Source organism: Bos taurus, chromosome 21, assembly GCF_002263795.3.
Source record: "Bos taurus isolate L1 Dominette 01449 registration number 42190680 breed Hereford chromosome 21, ARS-UCD2.0, whole genome shotgun sequence".
NCBI lineage: Eukaryota > Metazoa > Chordata > Mammalia > Artiodactyla > Bovidae > Bos > Bos taurus.
The window spans coordinates 57,350,662-57,374,448 of record NC_037348.1 but is presented as its reverse complement, the minus strand read 5'-3'; the positions used below and the strand labels follow the sequence as shown (position 1 = coordinate 57,374,448).

Genomic DNA, 23,787 nt, shown 5'->3' with positions numbered 1-23,787 from the left:
GGAATCAGTCTGTTGTTCCATGTCCAGTTCTAACTGTTGCTTCCTGACCTGCATACAGGTTTCTCAAGAGGCAGGTCAGGTGGTCTGGTATTCCCATCTCTTTCAGAATTTTCTACAGTTTATTGTGATCCACACAGTCAAAGGCTTTGGCATAGTCAATAAAGCAGAAATAGATGTTTTTCTGGAACTCTCTTGCTTTTTCCATGATCCAGCGGATGTTGGCAATTTGATCTCTGGTTCCTCTGCCTTTTCTAAAACCAGCTTGAACATCAGGAAGTTCACGGTTCACGTATTGCTGAAGTCTGGCTTGGAGAATTTTGAGCATTACTTTACTAGCGTGTGAGATGAGTGCAATTGTGCGGTAGTTTGAGCATTCTTTGGCATTGCCTTTCTTTGGGATTGGAACGAAAACTGACCTTTTCCAGTCCTGTGGCCACTGCTGAGTTTTCCAAATTTGCTGGCATATTGACTGCAGCACTTTCACAGCATCATCTTTCAGGAATTGAAATAGCTCAACTGGAATTCCATCACCTCCACTAGCTTTGTTCGTAGTGATGCTTTCTAAGGCCCACTTGACTTCACATTCCAGGATGTCTGGCTCTAGGTCAGTGATCACACCATCGTGATTATCTGGGTCGTGAATATCTTTTTTGTACAGTTCTTCTGTGTATTCTTGCCACCTCTTCTTATCTTCCTATCTCATCTTATCTTCTTATCTTCATCTTATCTTCCTCTTCATCTTCTTATCTCATCTTCACCTTATGTGACGAGTCGACTACTGGAAAAGAAAATGATGCTGGGAAAGATCGAAGGCAAGAGGAGAAGCAGGCGGCAGAGGATGAGATGGTTGGATAGCATCGTCAACTGAATGGATGTGACTTTGAGCAAACTCCAGGAGATAATGAAGGACAGAGGAGCCTGGCGTGCTGCAGTTCATGAGGTCACAAAGAGTTGGACACAACTGAGCAACTGAACAACATGAAAGTAGATTAGTGGTTGCAGGGAGGTAGGCAGAGGAGAATGCAGTCATGATTTAGCGACTGAACAACCCAAGCCCCTTTGACATGACGCTAAGAAACTTCACGGCTTCCTTCCTATCTAGTGTATCAGAATGTTTCATTCTACATTTCCTGTCCCAAAGGTGGGATCAGCTATTTCTCCAGGAAACTCTGGCGTCTTTTCATGAGACATTGTCTTTCAAGACAACAGTCTAAATGCTAGGAGTGCTCACTGTTACTGCCTCCAGCCCAGCGCCTCCAGTTCTGTTCTATGTGGGTGCAGAATTTCCAGACTCGCTGTGCTGCCAACCAGGGCCATTCAAAGACCTGACCAGCCACCCCTTTGGCCTCACCTCCCACTACTCTTTGCTTCAGGCTTTATGTACACCCGATCTTTTAATGACCGGTGACTCTGCATACAGCACGCTCCTATTTCATTTTCTGTGATTTTTCACTTTCTTCCATCTTCCTTGTCAAAAACTGTCAAGAGTCAGAGATTTTACCCCATGTGCACGTTAACAAGGTCACCTGCCACCCTGTCATACGTGCTGGTAGAAGGTCTGAAGCTCCTGGGACCACCACCAGGGACTTCATAACCTCAGCACCCAGGTACGCGTGCTTCACATTTGCGGCTCCCCTGGCCTGCCGAGTGCCCTGAGGGGCACGCGGAGCTGGGCCCTGGTAGATGCTCTGCACACAGTGCGTCTGGATCAGGCTGAGAAACATCCGGCTTAGGAATAAGGTTGTGAGCAGACCTGTCCCACTTTGGCCCTGTCGGAGGAGACACGTTCTTCCAAAGTGAGAGACGCTAGTTTATTATCTTGGTCAGGAAAAAAAAAAAAAAATTGCCCTCTTTCCAGGAGGAAGCAACTGTATCCTCCAAGGCTAGTCAAATACTCTTTTTTAAAAATATTATTTTGTTGTTGTTATTGCACTGTGTTCAGTTCCAGCCGGATCGTTGATCTTTCCTGTGCCATGCGAGATCCTTACTTGCAGCATGTGTGATCTAGTCCCCTGACCAGGGCTCGAACCCAGGCTCCCTGCATTGGGAGCTCAGAGGCTTAGCCACTGGACCACCAGGGAAGTCCCAAGCCAAACATTCCTAAGAAGATAGTCTGGAATAGAAGCTGTCAATGAGTCTTCACCAGACATGCAAGGGCACCGTGGAGAGTTCCAGAAATCTTCAGGGGTTCTTCGATTCCCTTCTGCTCTAGGCCAACTCTGCATTCTTCAAGACCCACCTCAGGCATCCTCGTTGGCAGGAAGCCATCTGCTTCCTCCAGGTGGGTGACATGCCCTCCACTCCCTCAGGCACATCCTGTGCTGCCTGCTCTCATTGAACCAAAATGACGCAGAGCTGCCCCCAGGAGTGCATTCACCTGGACTCCCTGTAGACCAGTGGTCCCCAACCTTTTTGGCACCAGGAACCAGTTTAATGGGAGACAATTTTTCCATGGAGCGGGGATAGGGAGGATGGTTGGGATGGTTTGGGGATGACTCAAGGGCACTACATTTATTGCATGCTTTGTTTCTAATCTAATGCCACCACTGATCTGACAGCAGGTACTGTCAGATCACAGCCCGGAGGTTGAGGACCCCTGCTATAGACCATATGACGATGTGGAAAAGGTGTCCCTTTCTCCAGGTGGACACGGTCCTGTGCCAGGTGACAAGTGAAGCCCAGCCTGGGTTTCAGCTCCCTGGTCCCCTCAGCCATGGAACCTTGGCTATGAACAACTTCCTTGCCCTTATGTCTAACTCTGAATTTATTTCCCTCTACCAAAAGATCTGAGGCTTTGCCTGTCTGCTCCCACCTGAGAGCTGGTGTGATCCCTGAGACAAGCCTGGGAGATGGGGGAAGAATCCTTCTTATTTTAAGAATAGGGATACTGAGGCCAAAGATGTGAAGCATCTCGCTGAGGGCTCAGAGCTGGCCTGGGACCCAGGTCTCCTGACAACCAACTGAGGTTCCTCCTGCCTTCCAGCTGAACTTTCCAACTTTGAAGCCAGATTTGAGTTCCCTTTTGGCTTAGGGTTGTGTCAGCTGCAAAGAGATGTTTCCTGGAAGGGCATTCCTAGGAAACCTCTGTCTTCCAGCAAATAGCGTGACAACTGGGGTTGAGGCAACCCATGGCCACTGTGAGTCAGAACTTTCCTCCCCAGAGCCAGGCTCCATATGACCTTCCTGCGAAGGGAGGGCCTGGTTCCTGCCCAGCTGCTCCCTGCTTTCCAGGCCAGATGACTCTGCAGAGCAGGAGGTGGCCAGTTCTTGGATTCAGGCCAGCTGAGTGCTCGCAGAGTGCCCACAGAGTGCCCACATCTGCAAACTGGCGAAATGATCCGTGGGGGGAGGGGAGGGGGGGGCGCATCTCCTCTGCACCCACAAGACCCTCCCGGCCTCTCTCTTTCCCTCCCCCACTTAGGGCCCCCGCTTCTCTCTGCCCACTTCCTCTGCAGGCTGCTCCCTTGTTCCCCAGCGGAAACCTGCTCCTAACTAGGGGAACGCAGTCTTTTGAGGCCATGATGGGCCAGGTGTCTGCAGGGCGGCTTTGGGACTGCTCATGACAGGCAAGGCTTTGCACCCAACTGTCACTGCTAGGATCTGGGGACAGAGGAGCTGTAGGGCCTGGCCATGTCCTGGTCTCTGCAGATGTTCTCATAGCTTATCTCAACACCACTGGCCCAGGGGAGAGGCCAGTAAAAGCAGAGGGAGGGAGCCAGCTGGCCAAGAGCGCAGGACACGAACGCCAGGGATGAGACAATGCCCAGCCCCTGTTCTATGCCACAGCCTGTGACCCATCACCCTCCAACACACTGATTCCTTGGGGCCTGTGGAGGAGCCAGGTCACTTCACTTGCATATTGGACCTCTGGGTCAAGTCAGCCCTGTGATGCTCACCATGGCCTCAGGCAAGCTCAGGAGTGGATCTGGCAGGTGAGGCTCATCTGACTTTGGTTTTCTACAAACAGGTCACTTGGGGTGCCGTGTGGGGTAAAGAGAGCCCTGAATTTGGGGGTAGTTCAGCTCTGAGTTCAAACCTCACTCTGGCCTCTAACCAGCTGCGTGACCTTGGGCAAGTCACCCTGTTGTTATGGGCTAGACTGTGTCCCCTCCAAGTTCACGTGTTGAAGCCCTAAGCCACATCTCAGAATGTGCCCGCATTTGGGAGACAGGGCCTTAAAGGGTTACTAAAGGTAACGTGAGGTCACACAGCTGCGCCCTGCTCCAAATAGGACCTGCGTTCTTATAAGAAGAGATTCGGGGTGCTCAGGCCCAGAAAGAAGGCTGTGTGGGCAGGCAGCTGTCTGCAAGCCAAGGAGAAACCAGCCCTGATTCGGGACTTCAGCCTCCAGAACGGTGAGAAAATAAATGCTGTTTAAGCTGGCCCATCAGTGGTATTTTTGTCAAGGTCACCGGAGCAGACCAATTCTCCCCGTTTCTTTGAGCCTTCACCTCCTCGTCCATAAATACCTCCCACAAGAGGAGTCACTGACCAGTTCCAGGCACTCATGAGGGCTCAGCACTTGCACGGCCCTGTTTCTTGATCCTGGATCAGGCCCGCACACCCCACTGCGGACAGAGGCCTCCAGACCACAGGATCCAGGTAGCCCCACCCGTCCTGCTCTCTGGCCTGTCCTGACGGGAGGGGCCCCACGCTCGAGCACACACGCGCACACGCACACGTGGGGTTCTTACAGTGGTGCCCCTGGTCCAGGTCACTGATTGGCTCTGCCCGCTCCCTGGGAGCTGGACAGAAGATCCCCCTGCCCCCTGCCAGGGCTGGACCGATGCCCAATCCACCCTCTGAATTCCAACCCCACCCCAAGTTTGGGCCCCACTGGCAGGAGGGTGCTTGGGTAAATGGACCTCCATCTGACCCATCCCCACCAGTCTCAGGCCTAGTGAGAGGCAGTGGGCACCCTGCCTTACAACTGGGGACCCGAGGCAGCACAGCCAGCTCAGCTTCGGGCTGTAGGGAGCATCGGAAGATTAGGAAGGGGACAATGTCTGTGCCAGGGGGTGGGCAGGGGTGTGGCAGAGGGAAGAGCAACCTGGGATCATGGCTGGCTAACCTCAGCTTCTGGGTATTTGCCTGTTTCCTCATGTCTGTTATAAAGATCCCCGGCCTGCAAAGTCCAGGGCTGGCTGGCTGCATCCTGAAGCCATCCCTGCATCTGCCACAGGGCTGGCCTGGAGCCACAGTCAGACAGATGTTTGTTGATCAGCTGAATGAGCTGGCTGCTTCCCAGCAATATAATTCAGGGAAGTCCAGCTGCCCTGCCTGTGGGCACAGCTCACTGCCATGAATGCTGGGGCTGCATGTGCACTTTGATTTGTTCTCTACTGTCTCCCAGGGCCTAGAAGAGTGCTGACATTGAACAGGCACTCAGCAAACACATATTTTTAATCAATGCTGAGGACACAGACTGGAAGGGTCCAAATCTGGTGGAGAAAGCAGAAGTATCAACAGACGGATGCAACTGGATGAGCTATCTCTTGTGACAGAGATGAGCCCACAGGGCTGGAGGACATGGACAAGGACTATCTGGCCAGCAGCCTAGGAAATTAGAGAAGGCTTTCTGGAGATGGGCTTTGAGGGATAAATAGGAGTTTGACCAGGCAAAGATTGTACAGAATGGTATTGCTGCGACAGGCAGGAATGATGGACGTGTGGGTGCTAGGAAGAGAGGAAATGACCAGGCTGAGGGGCAGACAGGGCCCAGGGCCCTGAGAGTATTCTATGCGCATGTGCCAAGTCGCTTCAGTCGTGTCCGACGCTTTGTGACCCTATGGACTGAAGCCCACCAGGCTCCTCTGTCCATGGGGATTCTCCAGGCAAGAATACTGGAGTGGGTTGCCATGCCCTCCTCCAGGGGATCTTCCCAACCCACGGATTGAACTTGTGTTTGTCTCCTACACTGGCCGGTTTTTTGCCACTAGTGCCACCTGAGAAACCTATAGATTCTGTCAAAAAAAATAGGGTGCTCAGTGGAAAGGAGGTGCTTTTCTGAACCCTACCTTGGAGGGGGATTAGGCTGCCTGAGCAGAGCTCTAGCCCTTTGAGAAAAGAAGATGCCATTTTCAAAAGGGCTTTTATTAAAACACTCCCCACACAGTGTCTCTTGCCATGAATGCCACAGTCCTGGGGTGCCCACGAAGGAGAGGGCCCTGAACAATGTCCCCTGTGGCCAAGGCTGGGCTCGTTCACGTAGCTGTGAAGCTGGCCTCGCTCGGAGGTCCCAGTGTACACCTGGCTGCTTCCCCAGGGGCTGGGGAGCTACCGGCAGCACGGAGAGTGCTGATGGCTGAAGGCTGGCTCTGAGGCAGGGGTGAGGGGCCTGTCTCCTCACACATCCTGAGATGCTCCTGAGATGCTGGCTGGGTCCAAAACATTCCAGCTCCATGGCGGGGGGGGGGGGGGGGGGGGGGGGGTGGAGTGGGGGTGGGGGTGGGGGTGCGCAGCTGTGGCCAGGCCACTCCTCCTGAGGACGGTCCTGGGGAAACCTGAGCCCTCCCGGGGAAAGGCTGGGGATCCGGGTGGGCAGGGGGTGGGGGCGCGGGGCAGACGGACTGGCCTGATGGGCTGTGTGTGAACAGGGGCCGAGCTTGGGCTCTGTGTGCTGCAGGGGTCTGGAGGGTCCTTTCTCTTTCTGAGTTTCCATTTCCCTTTCTGCCTAATGAAGGACGTGGCCTCTCCTGGCTCCCGCCCTTCTACTGGGAGCACGCTGGGGCCATGCCACGGTGGCCGAGGCGCGCTCAGTAGGCTGCAAGCACGGGGCAACGTGTGGGCATCCCTATTGGAAGTGTGTGTTTGAGTGCGCACGCGCATGTGTCTGTGCGTGTGCATGTGTGAGTGGGTGCGTGTGCATGCGTGAGTGGGTACGTCTGAGTGTGAGTGTGGGGGTCGAGGGTGCGGGCCGGTCTGCCAGCGTCCCCGCCTGGGTGGACACTGCCATCGGAGGGGCTGTGGCTCCAGGCTCACAGGAAGTTGGGCTCCCGCACCACGAGGCAGGGAGGGCCTCCGCTGCCCCCGCCGCCGTCCAGGGGCCGGTACACGAAGTGGAAGTCGCGCTTGGGCTCGCTCCGCAGCAGGTAGCCCTTGATGCGGTGTGGCAGCGCCTCGTCGGCCAGCTGGAAGGTGCGGCCGTCCACCAGCACGAAGAGCCGGTAGTCCTGGGGCTGCACAACCTCGAACTTCTCCGCGCATTGGGTGCACAGCGCCTCGGCCAGCGTGTCCGCCCGCGACGCCAGCGTCCGCGACTGCTGCTCCGGCTCCAGATACGACACGCAGATGAAGTCCTGCAAGGCAAGACGGAGGGGGTCATGGTTACCGGCGGGGCCAAGCCCACGTCCTGTCTCACCCCTGCCCCGATGCTGGGAGCCTGGACAGGAGAAGCTGCGTGGCCTTGTCCTCTTTGGGCCCCCCGATTCCTCTCCACAGACAGCGGATGGATGGCAGGAGGGGTCGTGAGGCTGGCCGTCGGGGTACCTGCGGCTGACCCTGCTGCGTGACCTCAGGCAAAGACCCTCCTTCTCTGAGCCTCAGCTCTCACTAGGTCAGTCGCTTGGTCTGGACACAAGGAGTGAGCGCGCCCCCTGGTGGCCAGCCCACGGGCTTGCTGTCATTGAAAAAATCTATTTTTCACTTTCTCTTCTTCCAGGAGTCCCCCTGTATTCCAGGCACTCTGCTGGGCACACGGGGCAGCATAAACAAAATCAAAGATTCAGACCCACCCCAGCATTCCATGGCTCAGCTGGAGCAGCTAAGGCAGGCTGAACAGTTCAGGCCCTAGGGCTGGAGGGGCCTGGGGATGGGAGGGTGGTGTTCCCAGGAGGAGCAGGCTGGCAGGGAAGGGCGGGGGAGAAGACTTGGGGGAAAGAGATGGAGAGTGTTTGCAGAAAACAGCACACTCACACCTGAGTCCACCAGAGACCATGGAAGGAGTCCCTGCCTGGCTTTGAATCTGCTCCCACTCACTGTGTGACCTTGACTTCTCTGGGTCTCCATTTCCACTACTGTTAACTGGGGATAAAAGCAGTCCTTTCTCTGTGCCTGGGGGTGGAGCACAGAAAACTAGCTCAGAGCCTAGAAGATTCCCCTTTCTTCCAAGGGCCCAGAGGGCGGGCAGGAAGTGTGTGTGCGGGGGAAGGATGGTGACAGCACAGCGGTCTCCTGATGCCGCCTAGTTCAGAATGGAGATTATTAATGACTACAGAGTAGTGCCAGGCTCTGTGTCAATAGTCCCTGGGATCATTTCTTTTTTTTCTTCCTGGGAGGGGAAAGCCCAGCCCGCTTCCCTGGGTCTCAGTGGCTGCCTATGCTCTCCTCAGCCACCATCAGGCCTCCCCCAGAGTCCTTGACATCCGATGACTCTTAGGCTCTGGGCTTTCTCTCCTGAGGGTAGGGATTTACTGTGTGCGGTGCAGAGGACACTGGGAAGGGGGCGGACAGCGGTGCCCTCCTCAGACCCCAGAACGGTGCTGATAAGTCTCATCCCAAGCCTCTTCCTGAGCTTTGCCTCCTTAGTGGGACGCACTGGTGCTCAGCATTGGGAATCCACGAGGTAGAAGCAAGAAGGAAGGAATGAGAGGGTCACCCTTGGACCAAGGGCGCTCACATTCCAAGAGTTGGTGGAGGGGCAGCTGTCCCAGAAGGCGGGAGGGAATGCTGGTGTGCTGCAGCTGCACTCGCCAACTTATGCTGGCTCATACCAGCTTGAGAAAGCCAACTGTGTACATCTCTTCCCAACTCCAAGTTCCATGATGCCAAGTTAGTAGCTTGGAATCAGCCACAGTGGCAGTATTTATAGTAATACCATGGAAATTGACAGAAGCAAAGATCAGAGCCTTTTTTTTTTTTTCTTTCTCCCCAGAGAACCAGTTACTAAACATTATCAAGACACCATTGATTAGAGGAGGAGGGACATCAGCTTGGCTGATGTTAGAACATGTACTGGGGAGGCAGAGCTCAAATGGGCCAGAGCCCCCCCTGGGCTGACAGGAAAACTGCGTCCCAGAGAGAGTTAGACACGGCTTGGGATCACACAGCAAGCTAGTACAGAGCTGGATCCATACTGTGAGCCTCTTGCCTCCCAGGCCTGGGCTCTCCCAGTTATAGAAAGGGCATGTGGAAAGCAGCCAGGCATGGGATTCAGGTCCAGTGTGCCCTAGATGCCAGGGAAGTGAGTCTGGAGACCTACTCACAGCTCTGGACTGTGAAGCTTGATTCACTGTCCCAACTCCTGCCATTATGCATACTCCCCAGTCCCACTCTGTCCCAGGCCCTGAGACATGTGAGCAATAGGGCCTGCTCTCTCAGGGTTACAGCTTTATACACAGATGGTTACAGTACAGGGTATATGTGCTGCAACAGAAGCAGCAGCAGCAGGAAGCACTTCTAACCCATGCCATAGGGAGTGGGGAGGGGGCAGGCGGGGGGGTGGCAGGGAAGGCTTTTCAGAGGAGGGGCTGTTGGAGAAACTGAGGCTGGGCAGTGGCAGCTGGTGAGGAAGGGGAGATGGACCAGCATGGGCTGAGAGGCTAAGCCCTAGGGAGTCGAGCTCAGCGTGCTCATAGCTGTTTTGATGCATGAGTTTGAGTAGGCTCCAGGAGTTGGTGATGGACAGGGAAGCCTGACATGCTGCAGTCCATGGGGTGACAAAGAGTCAGGCATGACTGATTGACTGAACTGAAATGAACTGATCTGATGCAGCCTCGGAGGTGTGGGATAACGGGATGGGTGGGGCAGGAGTCTGGCCACCAGTGACTTTTGAACACTGAGTCTGTACAGACAGAAGTGAGGAAGGATGGGTGGGTGGGTTGGAGGTGGGCAGGCTGTGGGCAGGCTCGGGGCAGGGGGACCCTTCGCAGCTGCTGCATTTGTCTGGGCACCAAGTGGCAAGGCTGCAGATCAGCTCCTGGGCTTTTTAACTGGGACAAACCACTGGTCCCATCTCCGGCCCTAACAGCCTGCTCGGACACCAGAGACTCTGAGGAATGCTGGGTGAAGGTCTCCTTCTTCCTAGCTCTATCTTGTGTGCCCAACTGAAACGCCGATGCTCGCTGGTACCTTTCTCTTCTCCAGCCCTCAACTTCTCCTCCCCAGCCCCTAACCCGGCACACAATGGCAGGCTGGGGGGCTCAGTGCCATTGCTCCTGAACTGGCAGGCAGTAGGGATGGTCTGGGAGCAAGGTTCCCCCGTCCCCCCCCACCCTCTCGGTCCCAGGCCGCACCTGCACGGAGGAGCGGGAGGCCCGAGCCTTGTTGAGCGTGCGCCGGCGCTCCCAGCGGTGGATCGAGTCCTGCACCTCCACGCTCAGCTGCCGGGTCACCGTGATCTTGTCGTAGTTCTTGATGTGCTCCAGGGCCCCGTAGGTGGTGGTCAGATAGTAGGAACCTGCAGGAGGCAAGGGTGTGGAGGCGGAGCCTGAACCACCGCCTCCACCCACACGCAACCGGAGGGAGCTGGTCCCGGCTTGGTCCGCCCCGCCCACCTCTGTAAGCCCCACCCACCGCCGCTGGCCCGAGGCGCCTGCGGCCAGGTGGTTTGGTCACTTGCTGAGACTCAGACCCGCGCCCACCGCAGAATCAAAAGATTCCTCGAGTCCAGCCCTGAGCTGTACGGCTCTGCTCAAAGCTTGTCATTGGCTCCCCTTTAGGACGCAACTCTTGCTTATTTTACTCTTGCCTGGAAAATCCCGTGGACGGAGGAGCCTGGTGGGCTGCAATCCATGGGGTCGCTAAGAGTCGGACACAACTGAGCGACTTCACTTTCACTTTTCATTTTCATGCATTGGAGAAGGAAATGGCAACCCACTCCAGTGTTCTTGCCTGGAGAATCCCAGGGACGGGGGAGCCTGGTGGGCTGCCGTCTATGAGGTCACACAGAGTCGGACACGACTGAAGTGACTTAGCAGCAGTCCTTGCTTATTTCTAAACTGATGCTTTAAAGTGAGTTTTTAGTTTTAAAATGTAAAGATACTCAAGAAACTAACAGCCATGGATGTCTTTAGGGTGGGGAAAGCAGTGCCTTGGAGACATGGGTGGGCAGGAGACCTCTCTCTGTAGGTGTCATATACATTTTATTTAAAAAAAAAACTTAAAAAATATGTGGAGAAAATGTTAATTATGTTTATATGATGACACACAACTTTTAATAATTTAAAGAAAGTTAAAAATTTGCATCCTTCATTTCTCCGTTTCTTTTTATTTTAATTCATACATATTCCTAATACCTAATGTTTCCTAAGGTAATTTAATTTTTGAAATATGTCGTGCATGTGTGCTAAGCTGCTTCAGTCATGTCCGACTCTGTAACCTTATAGGGACTGTAGGCTGCCAGGCTCCTCTGTCCGTAGAATTCTCCAGGCAAGAATAATGGAGTAGGTGGCTATTCCCTCCTCCAGGGAATCCGCCAGACCCAAGGACTGAACATTACAGAGCAGAGCAGTGATTTTTGACATGAGGGTCATCTGCCAGTGAGCCACCCAAATCTCATCTTCTTTTTCTTCCTAATTAATTGCTGGCTCAGAGGGTAAATGGTCTACCTGCAATGCAGGAGACCCAGGTTCGATCCCTGGGTTGGGAAGATCCCTTGGAGAAAGAAATGGCAACCCACTCCAATACTCTTGCCTGGAAAATCCCATGGACAGAGGAGCCTGGTGGGCTACAGTCCATGAGGTCACAAAGAGTCGGACACGACTGAGTGACATCACTTTCACTTTCTTTCTACTTGTTTGGGGTAAGTAACACAACTAAAATGCTCACTTCCCAGAATCTCTTTCAGTTTGAGGTACAGGACAAGAGACCCCATTCTGGCTGCTACACAGATATAAGTGGAAGTCCCTGGGTGGGGCTTCCAGGAAAGCCTTTAGTAAGGGACAGACTTAGTTGATACATCTTGTCAGATTTTGGTTTGTCTCCTCCCTTCCTCCTGTCTGGAACACAGAGGTGAGCCCGGAGGCACAGGAGCTGTTTTGTGATCAGAGGTGATAGTCACAAAGACAAAGGTTCACATCCTAAAGAACAATGGAAAGAGCTGGGTCTACAATTTCTTGATGGCAGGGATAAAAACTGCCATCATTATCAGTTGCTTACCCCAGGACTTCTTTTTCTCATTCAGATCATTTATTCAGAGCGGTGTTAGTGAAATTTGGGCTGTCTCATCTGTGTGATATTGCAACATGAAAAGTCACATACATTCTAAGGAGACCCCACAGAATTGAGAAACCTTCAACAGTACAGAGTCACAGATTACAAAATTAATACAAATAATCCCCCCAATTTGGCAGGAAACACCTATAATATGAGGAGACCCGGAATGGAAGGGGTCTTGCTTTTCAATAAGGCAGTTACAAAATGCAAACAAAACCAAACAAAACCAACCCCAGGACTTCTTGATGCAAGAGACAAACCAGTCCCTTACTCTGATTTAAACCATTATTAGGTACGTAGTGAGTTATTTGTAGCCCAAAGCATTCCTAACTGCTACACTGGATGAAGCTGCCTACATATTGCTACAAATTCCACAACCAATATGTGAAAAGTTCAAAGCCTGCCTGGGGTGAGTAGGGGATGAGATAAAGGGGTTTGTGGCCACAGGATCACTCGCCCTTTCATGGCAGTACAGGAAGGAGACAGTTTTTGAAATAGGTGTCAAGGCCAGGGCTTCCATGGTGGCTCAGTAGTAAAGCATCCGCCTGCCAATGCAGGAGATGTAGGTTTGATCCCTGGGTGGGAAAGAGTCTCTGGAGAAAGAAATGGCAACCCACTCTAGTATTCCTGCCTGGGAAATCCCATGGGCAGAGGAGCCTGGAGGGCTACAGTCCATGGGGTCACAAAGAGTCGGACACAACTTAGCAACTCAACAACAACAAAAACAGTATCAAGGCCAACACGGAACTTGGCTTAGCGCCCCTTATCAGAGAAGGGCCAGTAGACCTCCCATGGGCCTCCTATTCCAGCCCAGCTCAAAGCCTGTGTGTTCCAGGAAGACTTGCCTGCTGCCTCCAGCCCTTGCTGGCCAAGAGTCCCAGTCCTCTAGCTGGCATTCCCCACGGTCGTGTTTCCCGTGGTGATCACATCCCCCTGGCTGGGAAGGGGCGACTGGCTGCAGTGCACTGACTGCGAATGTTCAGATTTGGGGCCACAGAGCAGGGTCCAGGTCTCAGCCTTCAGCAGGCAGTCCTGTGTTTCAGGTGAATTAGTGTTCTCTGTGCTTCCATTTCCTCATCCACAAATCCCATCAAATGCAGTGAAAAGAGAGGAACACACGTAAAGTGCAGTGCTCAGTAACACATGGTGGTTAGGTGACCTAAGGGAGGTGCTCCGGAGGTTCCCCACCTTCTTGGGCAAAGGGACGAACTCTAGCCCTGCCAGCACACTCCTGCTTGCTCACCACCTGCTTTTCCACAGCCTCCTGGCTCTCCTAGACCACTAATCTAGGACTTGGGGTCCTCTGCAGTTCCCACCATGACCACTAGGTGGCAGGTGACTCTGCACGTGAGTTTTGGAGCTGGGCAGTTCTCTTTAGGGAGAGTGTGCTACTGATGGAAAAAGCTCATTGCCTCTCTTAAGATATTATTAGCTCAGCATGGCCAGCTGTCAGCCAATGTGCAGAGGGGATGTGGGTAAAGGAATCTATGAGGGTGCTTCTGGGAGAGTTTGTATTTTGACCTGGCTCCAGCCAGGTTCCTAGCAGCTGCATGGGTCTCCCATCAGTCCTGTAATTGCCCAGAGTGATGGACGCTGCAGAGAGGGTGGGAGGGGAGAAAGGGGCCAGGGTTCCATCGGCCCAGTGTCCAAGTACTCTCTACTTCGTACAGGAAGTCCCTGATCTCTCACTGTCTAAAAGCCTGCTACAAGAAAGTGGGACTCTGTTTCTGGTTTTTGCCAAATTACAGCATGTGAAACCAGTTGGAAGAACATGAAGGTCTTACAGGTTTCTGATGAGTTCAGATCTGTCTGTTCAGCCTGTGAAATACAGGAAGGCGGAAGCCCGTTCCACCTCTCCTCCTGCCCCCATCTGCTTCTGCAGAAGGGTGGAGTGCCCAGATGGTCTGAAAACCCCAAATCTAGTCCCATGCCATCTCTTTCCCAAGCCACAGAAGTAGCTTGCCTGAGATCTCCAGCCAATCAGTCAGTACTGGGACCAAAATCCAGCCTCCAAACTGCTCTTTTCTATACTCTGTGTTAGTTCTCCTCGTGTATGTGTGTCTGTGTGTGTGTGCATGTGTGTGTGTGTGTGTGTGAGCTTAGTTGCTCAGTCGTGTCCAACTCTTTGCAACCCTTTGGATTGTAGCCTGCCAGGCTCCTCTGTCCATTTTATTTTCCAGGAATTTTCCAAGAATACTAGAGTGGGTTGCCATGCCCTCCTCCAGAGGATCTTCCCAACCCAGGTCTCCTATGTCTCCTGCATTATAGGCAGATTCTTTACCCCTGAGCCATATGGAGTAATTGAAGTTCTCAAGAGTAGGGACTTCCTGGAGCCTGCTCCTAGTTCGGGCATGTCTGACTCTGCAGAGCACCAGGGGTGGGGATATGCCATCAGGGATTGAACCCGGGCCTTTGGCAGAGAGAGCGTGGTGTCCTAACCACTGGACCACCAGGGAATTCCCAGGCAAGTCCCTCTTTTTACTGAACTTCAGAGGCTTCGGTGATGTGCAGCACCCTTTGGGCCACCACCCGGTGAAGACAGGAGAGTAAAGCTGGGGAAACTCAGGAACCTCCCCCAACGTCCCCTGGTGCTCTGTCACCTGCTCTGGGGCCCAGATACATCTAGATGGAAGTCATTCCATCAAGACTGGCAGACTTGGGTTACCCATTCTGGAGGCCCCCAAATTGTCCTTCTGCCAGAGTCCAGCACCTGTAAGGCTGGGCTGTCCTAGATGCAGAGCCTCCCACTCTGGCTTTGGGAGTAGGAACAGAGAGAGGGGCAAGGGGGCACACACGCCCCCCAGTCTACTTCCTGCCATTTCTCCTTCCAGCAAACACCCCATAGAATTCCTTAGAAATTTCCCCATGGTGCCAGAGGTGGGGCAGGGGGCCCTGACTCTTAAGTCTGTAAAGGAGTAGTGTGCAGGGTATCCAGGCAGTGTTTTGGGTCAGAAACTGTGAAACGTTTAAGATCTTTGTGTATTTATTTGTATTTGGCTTGTCTCAAAAATACTTCATGTCGCTGAATATATAAAATAGGTAGGCAACAAGGATTTATTGTATATCACAGGGAACTTTAGTTAATATCCTGTAATAGCCTATAATGGAAAATAATCTGAAAAAATAATACATAAAACTGAACGACTTTGCTGTACACCTGAAACTAACAAGACATTGTAAATCAACTATCAGATCAGATCAGATCAGATCAACTATACTGCAGTTAAAAAAAAAACAAACTTAATGAAGCCCCCAAACAGACTAGCTCTCCTGACCACAGGATTTCAGCTTTCCCACCCGAACCCCTTGTGGGTTTCAGGAAGAGAAAGAAGGTATCCTAGGAGGTTATGGCACAATTGAGGTGGGAGGGTTCATGTCCATAAGCAGAGGGTAGTTGGATCAAGGATGTCTCTGGCCTGGCCCTACTGTGTGCCACCATGCCTGGCGTGGAGCCCTGCTTGGCAGCGAAGACTGAGGCTCTGGATGGAGCAGGGGTCACTGTGGCCAGGGCATGGCTGACCACTGCCGGGGAACTGGCCGGCCAGGGCTCAGACCCAGTGCAGAGCCCCAGAGCCCTGCCCCATCCTTCCACTCTGCAAAGGGCTTTCCCTGCCATTGTCTTTAAGACCCCCACAACAGTCCATGGGGCTGGGCCAATCTTCAGTGGCTTAACACGCTCCCCTGAGCTGCCAAGAACTCACAGGACTAGATACGTCATACTGTCACCCCAGAGACCAACACAGACTAAAAAGGCAAACAGATGCAAAGAGGGCCAGCTTATCTCAAGAACCACAAAGCCCAAAGGGGCCACTGGGGCCTGAGAGTCTCTCCACGCTTTGGGGGTGATGTCTCAGAGGGCGGCTTGGGGCCCCCTTGGATCTGCTATCTGGGCTGGCTGCCCCTCAGGGATTCTTGGTGGAGGGGTGGCTGAGGCTAAGTGGGTGGAAGGAAGCGGTGGGAAGGAGGAAAGGGAAGGGAAAGTGAGGGTGGGACGAATTACGCTCCCACCCTCGTCCTCCAGGAGGGTTCATGGCCTCTTGTCCCAGCATCACTTTCTTCCTGCCAGAACTGGATGAGTGGAAGCCTGTGAGTTCCCAGGGCCAGCCTTAAGAACTTGACCATCATTCCCTTATTGTTTATACTGCCAGCAACGGCTGTTCCCTGTGCGAAGATGGCCTTTTGTCCTTCTTTATCTGACTGGTGTTTATCCTTCAGTGTTCAGCTCAGACATCACCTCCTCCAGGAAGCCTTCTCTGATTGCACAGACTAAGTACCGTGCTCTGGTACCCTCAGGGCCTCCCTTGACAAGCCTCGATGATGAGGTCTCTTTACTGGCGCAGCTCCCCTGCTAGTCTGTGAGCTCCCCCGGGACCGGGAATGTGTTAGGTATCGTGTCATGCCCCAGGAATCTGGTATGCAGGAGGTTTGGGTTGAGCTGCCCAGCGAGCCCCTGGTGTGGCTGGGTCAGGGGTGGGCGAGAGGCCCCGGGGGTCCAGAGATGGGTCTGGCACAGTGACTCACCCTCCCCCAGCTGCAGGGCGGGATCCATGAGCTCCATCATGTATTCCACGTTGAGAAGCATCTCTGTGAGGTTGCTTCGGGCCAGGACGTACATGAGCACCGGCAGGAAGTCGTCTGCCCCGTAGGGCTTCCCTGGGAGAGGAAGGAGGCGGAAGGTGGTGAGTGCGAGGCTCTCCTTGGGAGCTGCTCCCTGCCCAGGGCAAGGATCAGTGGTTTGCTGGGTGGGTGGGTGATGGTCACCCCAGAAGAGGAACCTTTGTGTTTTCGCCTGACTCTCAGGACACGGGGCAAGCCTAGATCAGCCTAGTCAGAAGGCCTGAGACACAGTCTGGGTTTCGGAAGAAGGAACCGAGAAAGGCGCCCTCCACCGGGTGGGCAAGACCAGCCCCTTCCCCTCTGCCGGCTCTTCCCCTCTGCCATCCTCATTCAAGTTCACGTCACACTTCACGGACCCACCCAGGAGCAGCTGTCTGTCTCAGGTCTTCTGGGAAGGCTCCCTGTCTCTGTGACCACACGTCTCCCCTGCAAAAGCGAAGCCCTCCCTCCACCAGATGCCACAAGGCCTGAAGCTCCCCCTCCAACCTGCATTCTTTGGGGCTATGTGGTCAGTCATGTCTGACTCTTTCATGGACAGTAGCCTGCCAGGCTCTTCTGTCCAAGGGATTTTCCAGGCAAGAATACTGGAATGGGTTTCCATTTCCTCCTCCAAGCAATCATCCTGATGCAGGGATCGAACCTGAGCCTCTATGGCAGTTTAGCACCGGACCTGGATCCAAGTCCCAGGGTTAGCACTCACCCGCTCGCTCACTTGTGACCCTCAAGTGAGCCCAAGCTCAACCTCGCCGTGCCTCAGTTTCCTTGACTATAAAATGGGGATAACAACAGCATCTGTGCCTCATGTGGGTGGTTGTGATGTTTCAGTAATAAGACAGAATGTTATTGCTGTCGTTTAGTCACTCAGTCCTGTCCGACTCTTCGCAACCCCATGGACTGTAGCCCTCCAGGCTCCTCTGTCCCAGGGATTTTCCAGGCAAGAATACTAGAATGGGTTGCCATTTCCTTCTCCAAGGAATCATCCTGACTCAGGGATCGAACCTGAGCCTCTCTGGCAGTTCCTGCATTGGCAGGTGGATCCTTTTACCGCTTAGCCACCTCTGTGGGAAGCCCCTCTTTTGGGTTAAGCAGTACCCTTTCCTGAGGGTTTCTTCTAAAACATAAATACCTCTGAAAGGAATAATCCATCACTCCTGCTTTGTGTAGGCGGGGCGGGGGAGGGCGGCGCTTCCCTGGTGGCTCAGGTGGTAAAGAATCTGCCTGCAGTGCGGAAGACCCAGGTTTGATCCCTGGGTCAGGAAGATCCCCTGGAGAAGGGAATGGCTACCCACTCCAGTATTATTGCCTGGGAAATCCCATGGACAGAGGAGTCTGGAGGGCTATCGTCTATGGGGTCGCAGAGTCGGACACAACTGAATGGTCAGGGTGTGGTGGCCTTGAAAGGTGCTTTCTCGGAGCGACTGACTCACACACACACACACACACACACACACACACACACACTTTGTGGAAAGTGTTCCTGGGTTCAGAGCTCCTGACATGCCTTGGGGAAGGAGCGAGGTGGAGGTGGGCCTAACAAGATGCCCTGAGGGCCTGTCATGGTTTTTGAGAGACTGAAATTAGAAAGAGAATACAAGAGTACTTCAGTACCCACAGGGTGCAGTGGAAAAGTGAGCTATTCTTGGCACCTCTGTTCTGCTTTCTGAGGTGGCCTCAGTTTTTCTACCCGTAAAATGAACTGGTTGGTGGAGTTGGTAACACGCAGCACTGAAAAGCAGAGTCAGACTCGGGGCAGGAATCTCACTCCTTACCAGCTGTGTGACCTTGAGCTAATTGCCCTACCCCTCTGAGCCTGCATTACTGGCCCAATGTGAACTCACACAGACAGCATGACATCCTATGAGGTTTTGGTGAGAATTCTATGAAATGAATCACAGCGGACTGCCCCGACACCACCTCCACGGAAATGCCCACTAAGGAAGAACACTGTTCCTCTTTTTCCAGCTCTGTGTTCGGAGGCTCTCTGATCACATCTTTCAAGATTCCCGTGTCTCTGCACACAGGATCAGTCAGTTTTGGAGAAAGTCTTTCTTTCATAACCTTTCTGAGCCTGAGACACAACTTTAGAATTCCAGGGGACATAGTACTTTGTGCCAGGAGTTGGTTTTCATGTTGATAATTTAATTATTAGAATGCTCGGAACACGGGAGATTCTTTTCTTGTTTGATTTATGAATTAGGGAACAAGGTGGGTCTGGCAACACGGATGTGAAACAGTCCTGTGCCCTTTGGAATTCACCTATAACTCATGCTGACCGAAATTTTACTCTGCCTCCAAGAATATCATTTTTTTTTTTCTTGGTATTGTATTATTGGGTTGGCCACAAGATGGTAGGGAAACACCCGAACGAACTTATTGGCCAACCCAATGATAACTCGCCAAACACAATAATCAGGAAAGCTTATTTGCTTTTGAGCAGTGGTTCTCAACCAGGGAGATTCTGCCCTTTGGGGCCACTTGGCAATGTCTGGCATTGTTTTTGCTACTGGCGTACAGGCCAGGGATGCTGCTAAAAACCCTACAGGGCACAGAACAGCCCTCCATAGAAAGGAATTACTCAGTCCCCAAAGGTCGGCAGCGCCAAGGTGAGAAAACCCGCTTGAGAGGACAGCGACATTCAGCCAGGACTGTCCAGCTCCGGCCCGAGGTCTGAGGACTTAAGAGAGAAGGGGGAGGAACCCTCCGGACTGCGGCCCCGGGCTTTGCCCTTTTCTCCTTGTCCCCACGCTCTTCTTGAGAATCTCGGCTGACCCTCAGGAAGGGCTCTGGGGCCCATCTCCTTGGTTCCCATGATTTTGTGTTCAGCCACTCCACTGCACGGGACTCCTTAGACCTCGTATCTGTCTGTCCCTCCAACTATCCATGAGCAACTTCCTCTCTGTCTCCCCAATGCACAGAGCAACGAGAGGCAGGGTGTGTGCAGGAGATGGTGCTGGGTAAGTGTGAATGAATGAATGCTGAGCTCCCAGCCAGACTTCAGAGCCCGAGCCTGGCGCCGACTCAGACGGGCCTCTGCACAGACTCTAGGAGTCCTTCCCGCACCAGGGGGAACTCAGGATGACATTCCGCCACCCACTGCCACACTCTGAAGAACACCCTACTGTGCTGAATTGCAGCTGAACGCTACGGGCGCTTTCAATGATCTGCGCCTTCACACACGGTTCCCTCTGCCTGGGCCGCCCTCCCTTCCTTTCCCTCACTAACTTCTTGTCCTCCCACATCCTCAATAGATGGTCCCTGCTCCAGTGCCCAGACCCTTGACTGTTTCAGAGCCTGCCCTTCTTGTGAGCTGTGAGCTCCCTGAAGGCAGGGATGGAGGCTGTGTGAGCTTAGGCAGATCACTTAACCTCTCTGAGCCTCTGCCCCATCACGGCCTTTCCAGTCTCTAGCACGGGGCTTGGAATCTAGGACACCGACAGTGCGCTGGCCCCACGTGTCCTCCCACCAGGCCCCACTCTGTTCTCCCACAGCTGGGGTCATGGTCGAGGTTACTAGGATCCATTATTATGGCCTTAGACAGTGGTGTGCTGGGAATGCTTAACAAGGGGTTCTCCAAAGAAAAAAGCTCTGCTTTGCAGGATTTGCCAATTTTCATGGCATAAAGATTTCCCCAGTGGCCAACTTCAAGCTACCAACATGAACATGGAGCAGGGAAGAGACGCACATGACTAGCTTCCATGAGATGGTTCGTGCCATCACCGACTTAGCACACCAATAGCTTTGGATTCAAGTCCAACCTCATTATTAGGAAACGGAGGGTCAGGGATACAGAAATTTGCTCCAAGTCCCACGGTTGGTCAGTAGAATCTGGGTCTCTCTTCTTTGATGTAGTAAGAAATAACCACACAGGCTCCCTGACCTGAGAGCTCCTTGTGGACAAACACAACTTTTAAGCATCATTTAAAGGCACTGGCTCCCAGCCAATATCCTGGAGATAGTTAGTGCTGCATTCTCCTTCCTAAAAGCCTGGAGCCCAAGGCTTTGGGCTCGGGGCTCAGCCCTGTACACAGCGGGGCCTCAAGCGGTAGGACTGAGATCCCGGGGGCACGGTTGTAAAACAACTGGCCTGTGATGAGAACATCTGTCTCGCGTGGATCACAGATCAGTCCATCAAGCTGTGCCTCTGAAAGGGCCGCTGGGCTGCAGCCTGCATTTCCTGCTAATTCTGGCTTTCTTTTTTGCCAAAGACACATCTGTTTTCCATCTGTAGATGTTGCGGGGCACTGATTGCATTTTGAAGAGCTGGCTGGGGGTCTTAGGCATGTTTTCATCGGCCGGGAGACTTTGTAGAAGAGCTCTGACAAAAACACGTTGAAGTTGCACACCTGGGTCACACAAGCCATGAGGACTAGAAGGCCCCCGTCTCAGCTACTTAACCAGCTGTGCTTTCTGGGGTCATGCCCTCTGAGCCTCACTTTTCTTATCTGCAAACCAGAGATATTAATAATAACAAAACTTAGTCTGTGACTCAGAGCCCTGATGACATCGAATGAGTGGCTGGATTAAAGACAAAGTTTTGTCTTCTAGGAAGCATTTTCTAAAACAGGAGTTGGCAAATTTTTTTCTGTAAAGGGCTGTGCATGCTAAGTCGCTTCAGTCGTGTCCAACTCTTTGTGACCCTCTGGACTGTAGCCCGCCAGGCTCCTCTGCCCATGGGATTCTCCAGGCAAGAATACTGGAGCGGGTTGCCATTTCCTTCTCCAGGGGATGTTCCCCGCCCAGGGATTAAACCTGAGTCTCTTACATCTCCTGCGTTGGTGGGCGGGTTCTTTACCACTAGTACCACCTGTGAAGCCCTGTACAGGGCTGGACAGTAGATATTTTAGTTCTACTATTTTAGTGGGCCAGATGGCAGCAGAGAGTGAGATGGTTAGATAGCAACACCGACACAATGGGCACGAATTTGAGCCAAGGAGATATTCTTCACCAGGAGATAGTGAAGGACAAGGAAGCCTGGTGTGCTGCAGTCCACAGGGTTGCAAAGAGTCGGACGCAACTGAGCAACTGAACTGAACAACAACAAGCACATGGTCTCTGTCCCAACTATCCGACTCAGCCATTGTATAGAAAGTAGCCAGAGATGCTACGTGAATGAATGGGCGTGGCTGCTTCAATACCAATTTATCTACAAAGCCAGGTGGTGGGCCAGAGTTGGCCTGCAGACCCCGATCAAGAGGAAAGAATACATCACCTTATCATAACTGCCCCTCGAAATGTGTTGACTGGGCTCTTATGGAAAGTGAGTGGCTGTGCAACAATCCTGGGACAGCTCATGACTGTGACCTGCTTTGGCCCTAACCCTCCAGTACCATTCCCACTTGAAGCCACTTCGTTCCTCCAGGAGGTTTTAACCCAAGACCCTCACTCCCCACCAATTAGGTTCAGTGCCCTTATAACGGGTTTGCTGGCCCTGTCATTGCAGAAAATGGAAAAACAAATACACACTAACTCAGAGAGGCCTCCCCTGATGACCCAACCCAGAACAGCAAACTCCTTCACACTCCCCAGACCCTGGAGCCTATTTTATTCATTCACATAGCCTGTTTCAGCACTGATGGCATATTTCCAAGGAAACAGGAAGCACTGGTTCCTTGTTTATTATCTGTTTCTTCCCACTAGAATGAAAGCTTTATGAGGGCAGGGACATATTGTGCTCCCTATGTATATCCAATGCCTCAACAGTGTGTGAGCGCTCAGCTGTGTCCGACTCTCTGCGACCCCATAGACTGTAGCCTGCCAGGCTCCTCTGTCCATGTTAATTTCCCAGGCAATAATCCTGGAGTGGGTTGCCACTTCCTACTCCAGGGGATCCTCCAGACCCAGAGACGGGACCTGGGTCTCTTGTGTCTCCTGCATTAGTAGGTGGATTCTTTACCACTGGACCATCTGGGAGGCCCCCTCAACAGCTGCTGCTGCTGCTAGTCGCTTCAGTCATGTCCGACTCCGTGCGAGCCCTGTCCCTGAGATTCTCCAGGCAAGAACACTGGAGTGGGTTGCCATTTCCTTCTCCAGTGCATGAAAGTGAAAAGCGAAAGTGAAGTTGCTCAGTTGTGTCCGACTCTTCACGACCCCATGGACTGCAGCCCACCAGGCTCCTCTGTCCATGGGATTTTCCAGGCAAGAGCACTGGAGTGGGGTGCCATCGCCTTCTCCGAATAAATAACATTTGCTAAATGAATGAATGAACATCATTTATCTCACTGCACAGTTGTCACCTGCTGAATGCTCCATGTCTTCCACTTGAATTGTGATCATCCTAAAAACAGGTGCTGGGTTTTCCTGTTAACATTCATATTGTCAGTAAGTGTTTGTTGAACTGTTGAATGAATGAATTTATCTGATAAAAACACAGGATGGCAGGAAGTCGAGAGCATCTAGAAAGGAGGTTTTAAACTTTTGCTGTGGAAGCCTTTGGTTAAGGGGCATTTTATACAGGACTTGGCTTCTCTGGTTGATCAGAGTCGGACAGCAGGGCTGGCCTCCTATTTCCTCTCCTCTGCAAGATGTCCCCAGCACTTCGAGAGTTCTCTGGAACCAGTTTGAAAACCATCAGTCCAGTCTGAACTCCCAGCTGCACAGACGACAGAGCTGAAGCCCCAGGCAGGGAGGTTCCCTGTAGCCTGTGGCTGACGTGAGACGAGAAGCCAGCCTCTCCCACACTGAGCTTCCCAAAGCGACCCTGTTAGGCTGTTTGCGCTTTCTGCAGGCGCTGCTTACGTCTCAGTTCTGCTTTGAGCAACACCACATCCTTGAGGAAATCGCTCTGGCCTCCTGAGTTCCTCTTTAGGGAGCTCAGCCCACAAGGCAGTCGACCACGCAGGCTGTGGGTGCAGAGACCCGAAGCCGAAAGTCCCAGCCTGGCTGGAAAGCCTATGAGGCTACTGTAATTAGGTGTGGCCTCTCTGAGGTCATCTCTGGCCTGAGGGTACCCTGGAGAGGCAGGGGAACACAGCAGGTTAGCACAGGACCTGGATCCAAGTCCCAGGGTCAGTGCTCACC

The 23,787-nt window shown here is 52.9% G+C and overlaps 1 protein-coding gene across 1 annotated transcript in view; it reads right to left on the bottom strand.

Annotated features, from left to right (window-relative positions):
• Positions 1 to 6,077: 6,077 nt before the first annotated feature.
• RIN3 (Ras and Rab interactor 3) overlaps positions 6,078 to 23,787 on the bottom strand; it is a 136,034-nt gene continuing 118,324 nt past the window's right edge. The window contains exons 8-10 of the mRNA XM_024982108.2: positions 16,675 to 16,806; positions 10,233 to 10,396; positions 6,078 to 7,298 (exon numbers count right to left, since the gene is read on the bottom strand). Coding sequence (XP_024837876.1) covers positions 6,978 to 7,298; positions 10,233 to 10,396; positions 16,675 to 16,806 — 617 coding nt within the window. The 3' untranslated portion in view covers positions 6,078 to 6,977. The remainder of the gene's footprint in view (positions 7,299 to 10,232; positions 10,397 to 16,674; positions 16,807 to 23,787) is intronic.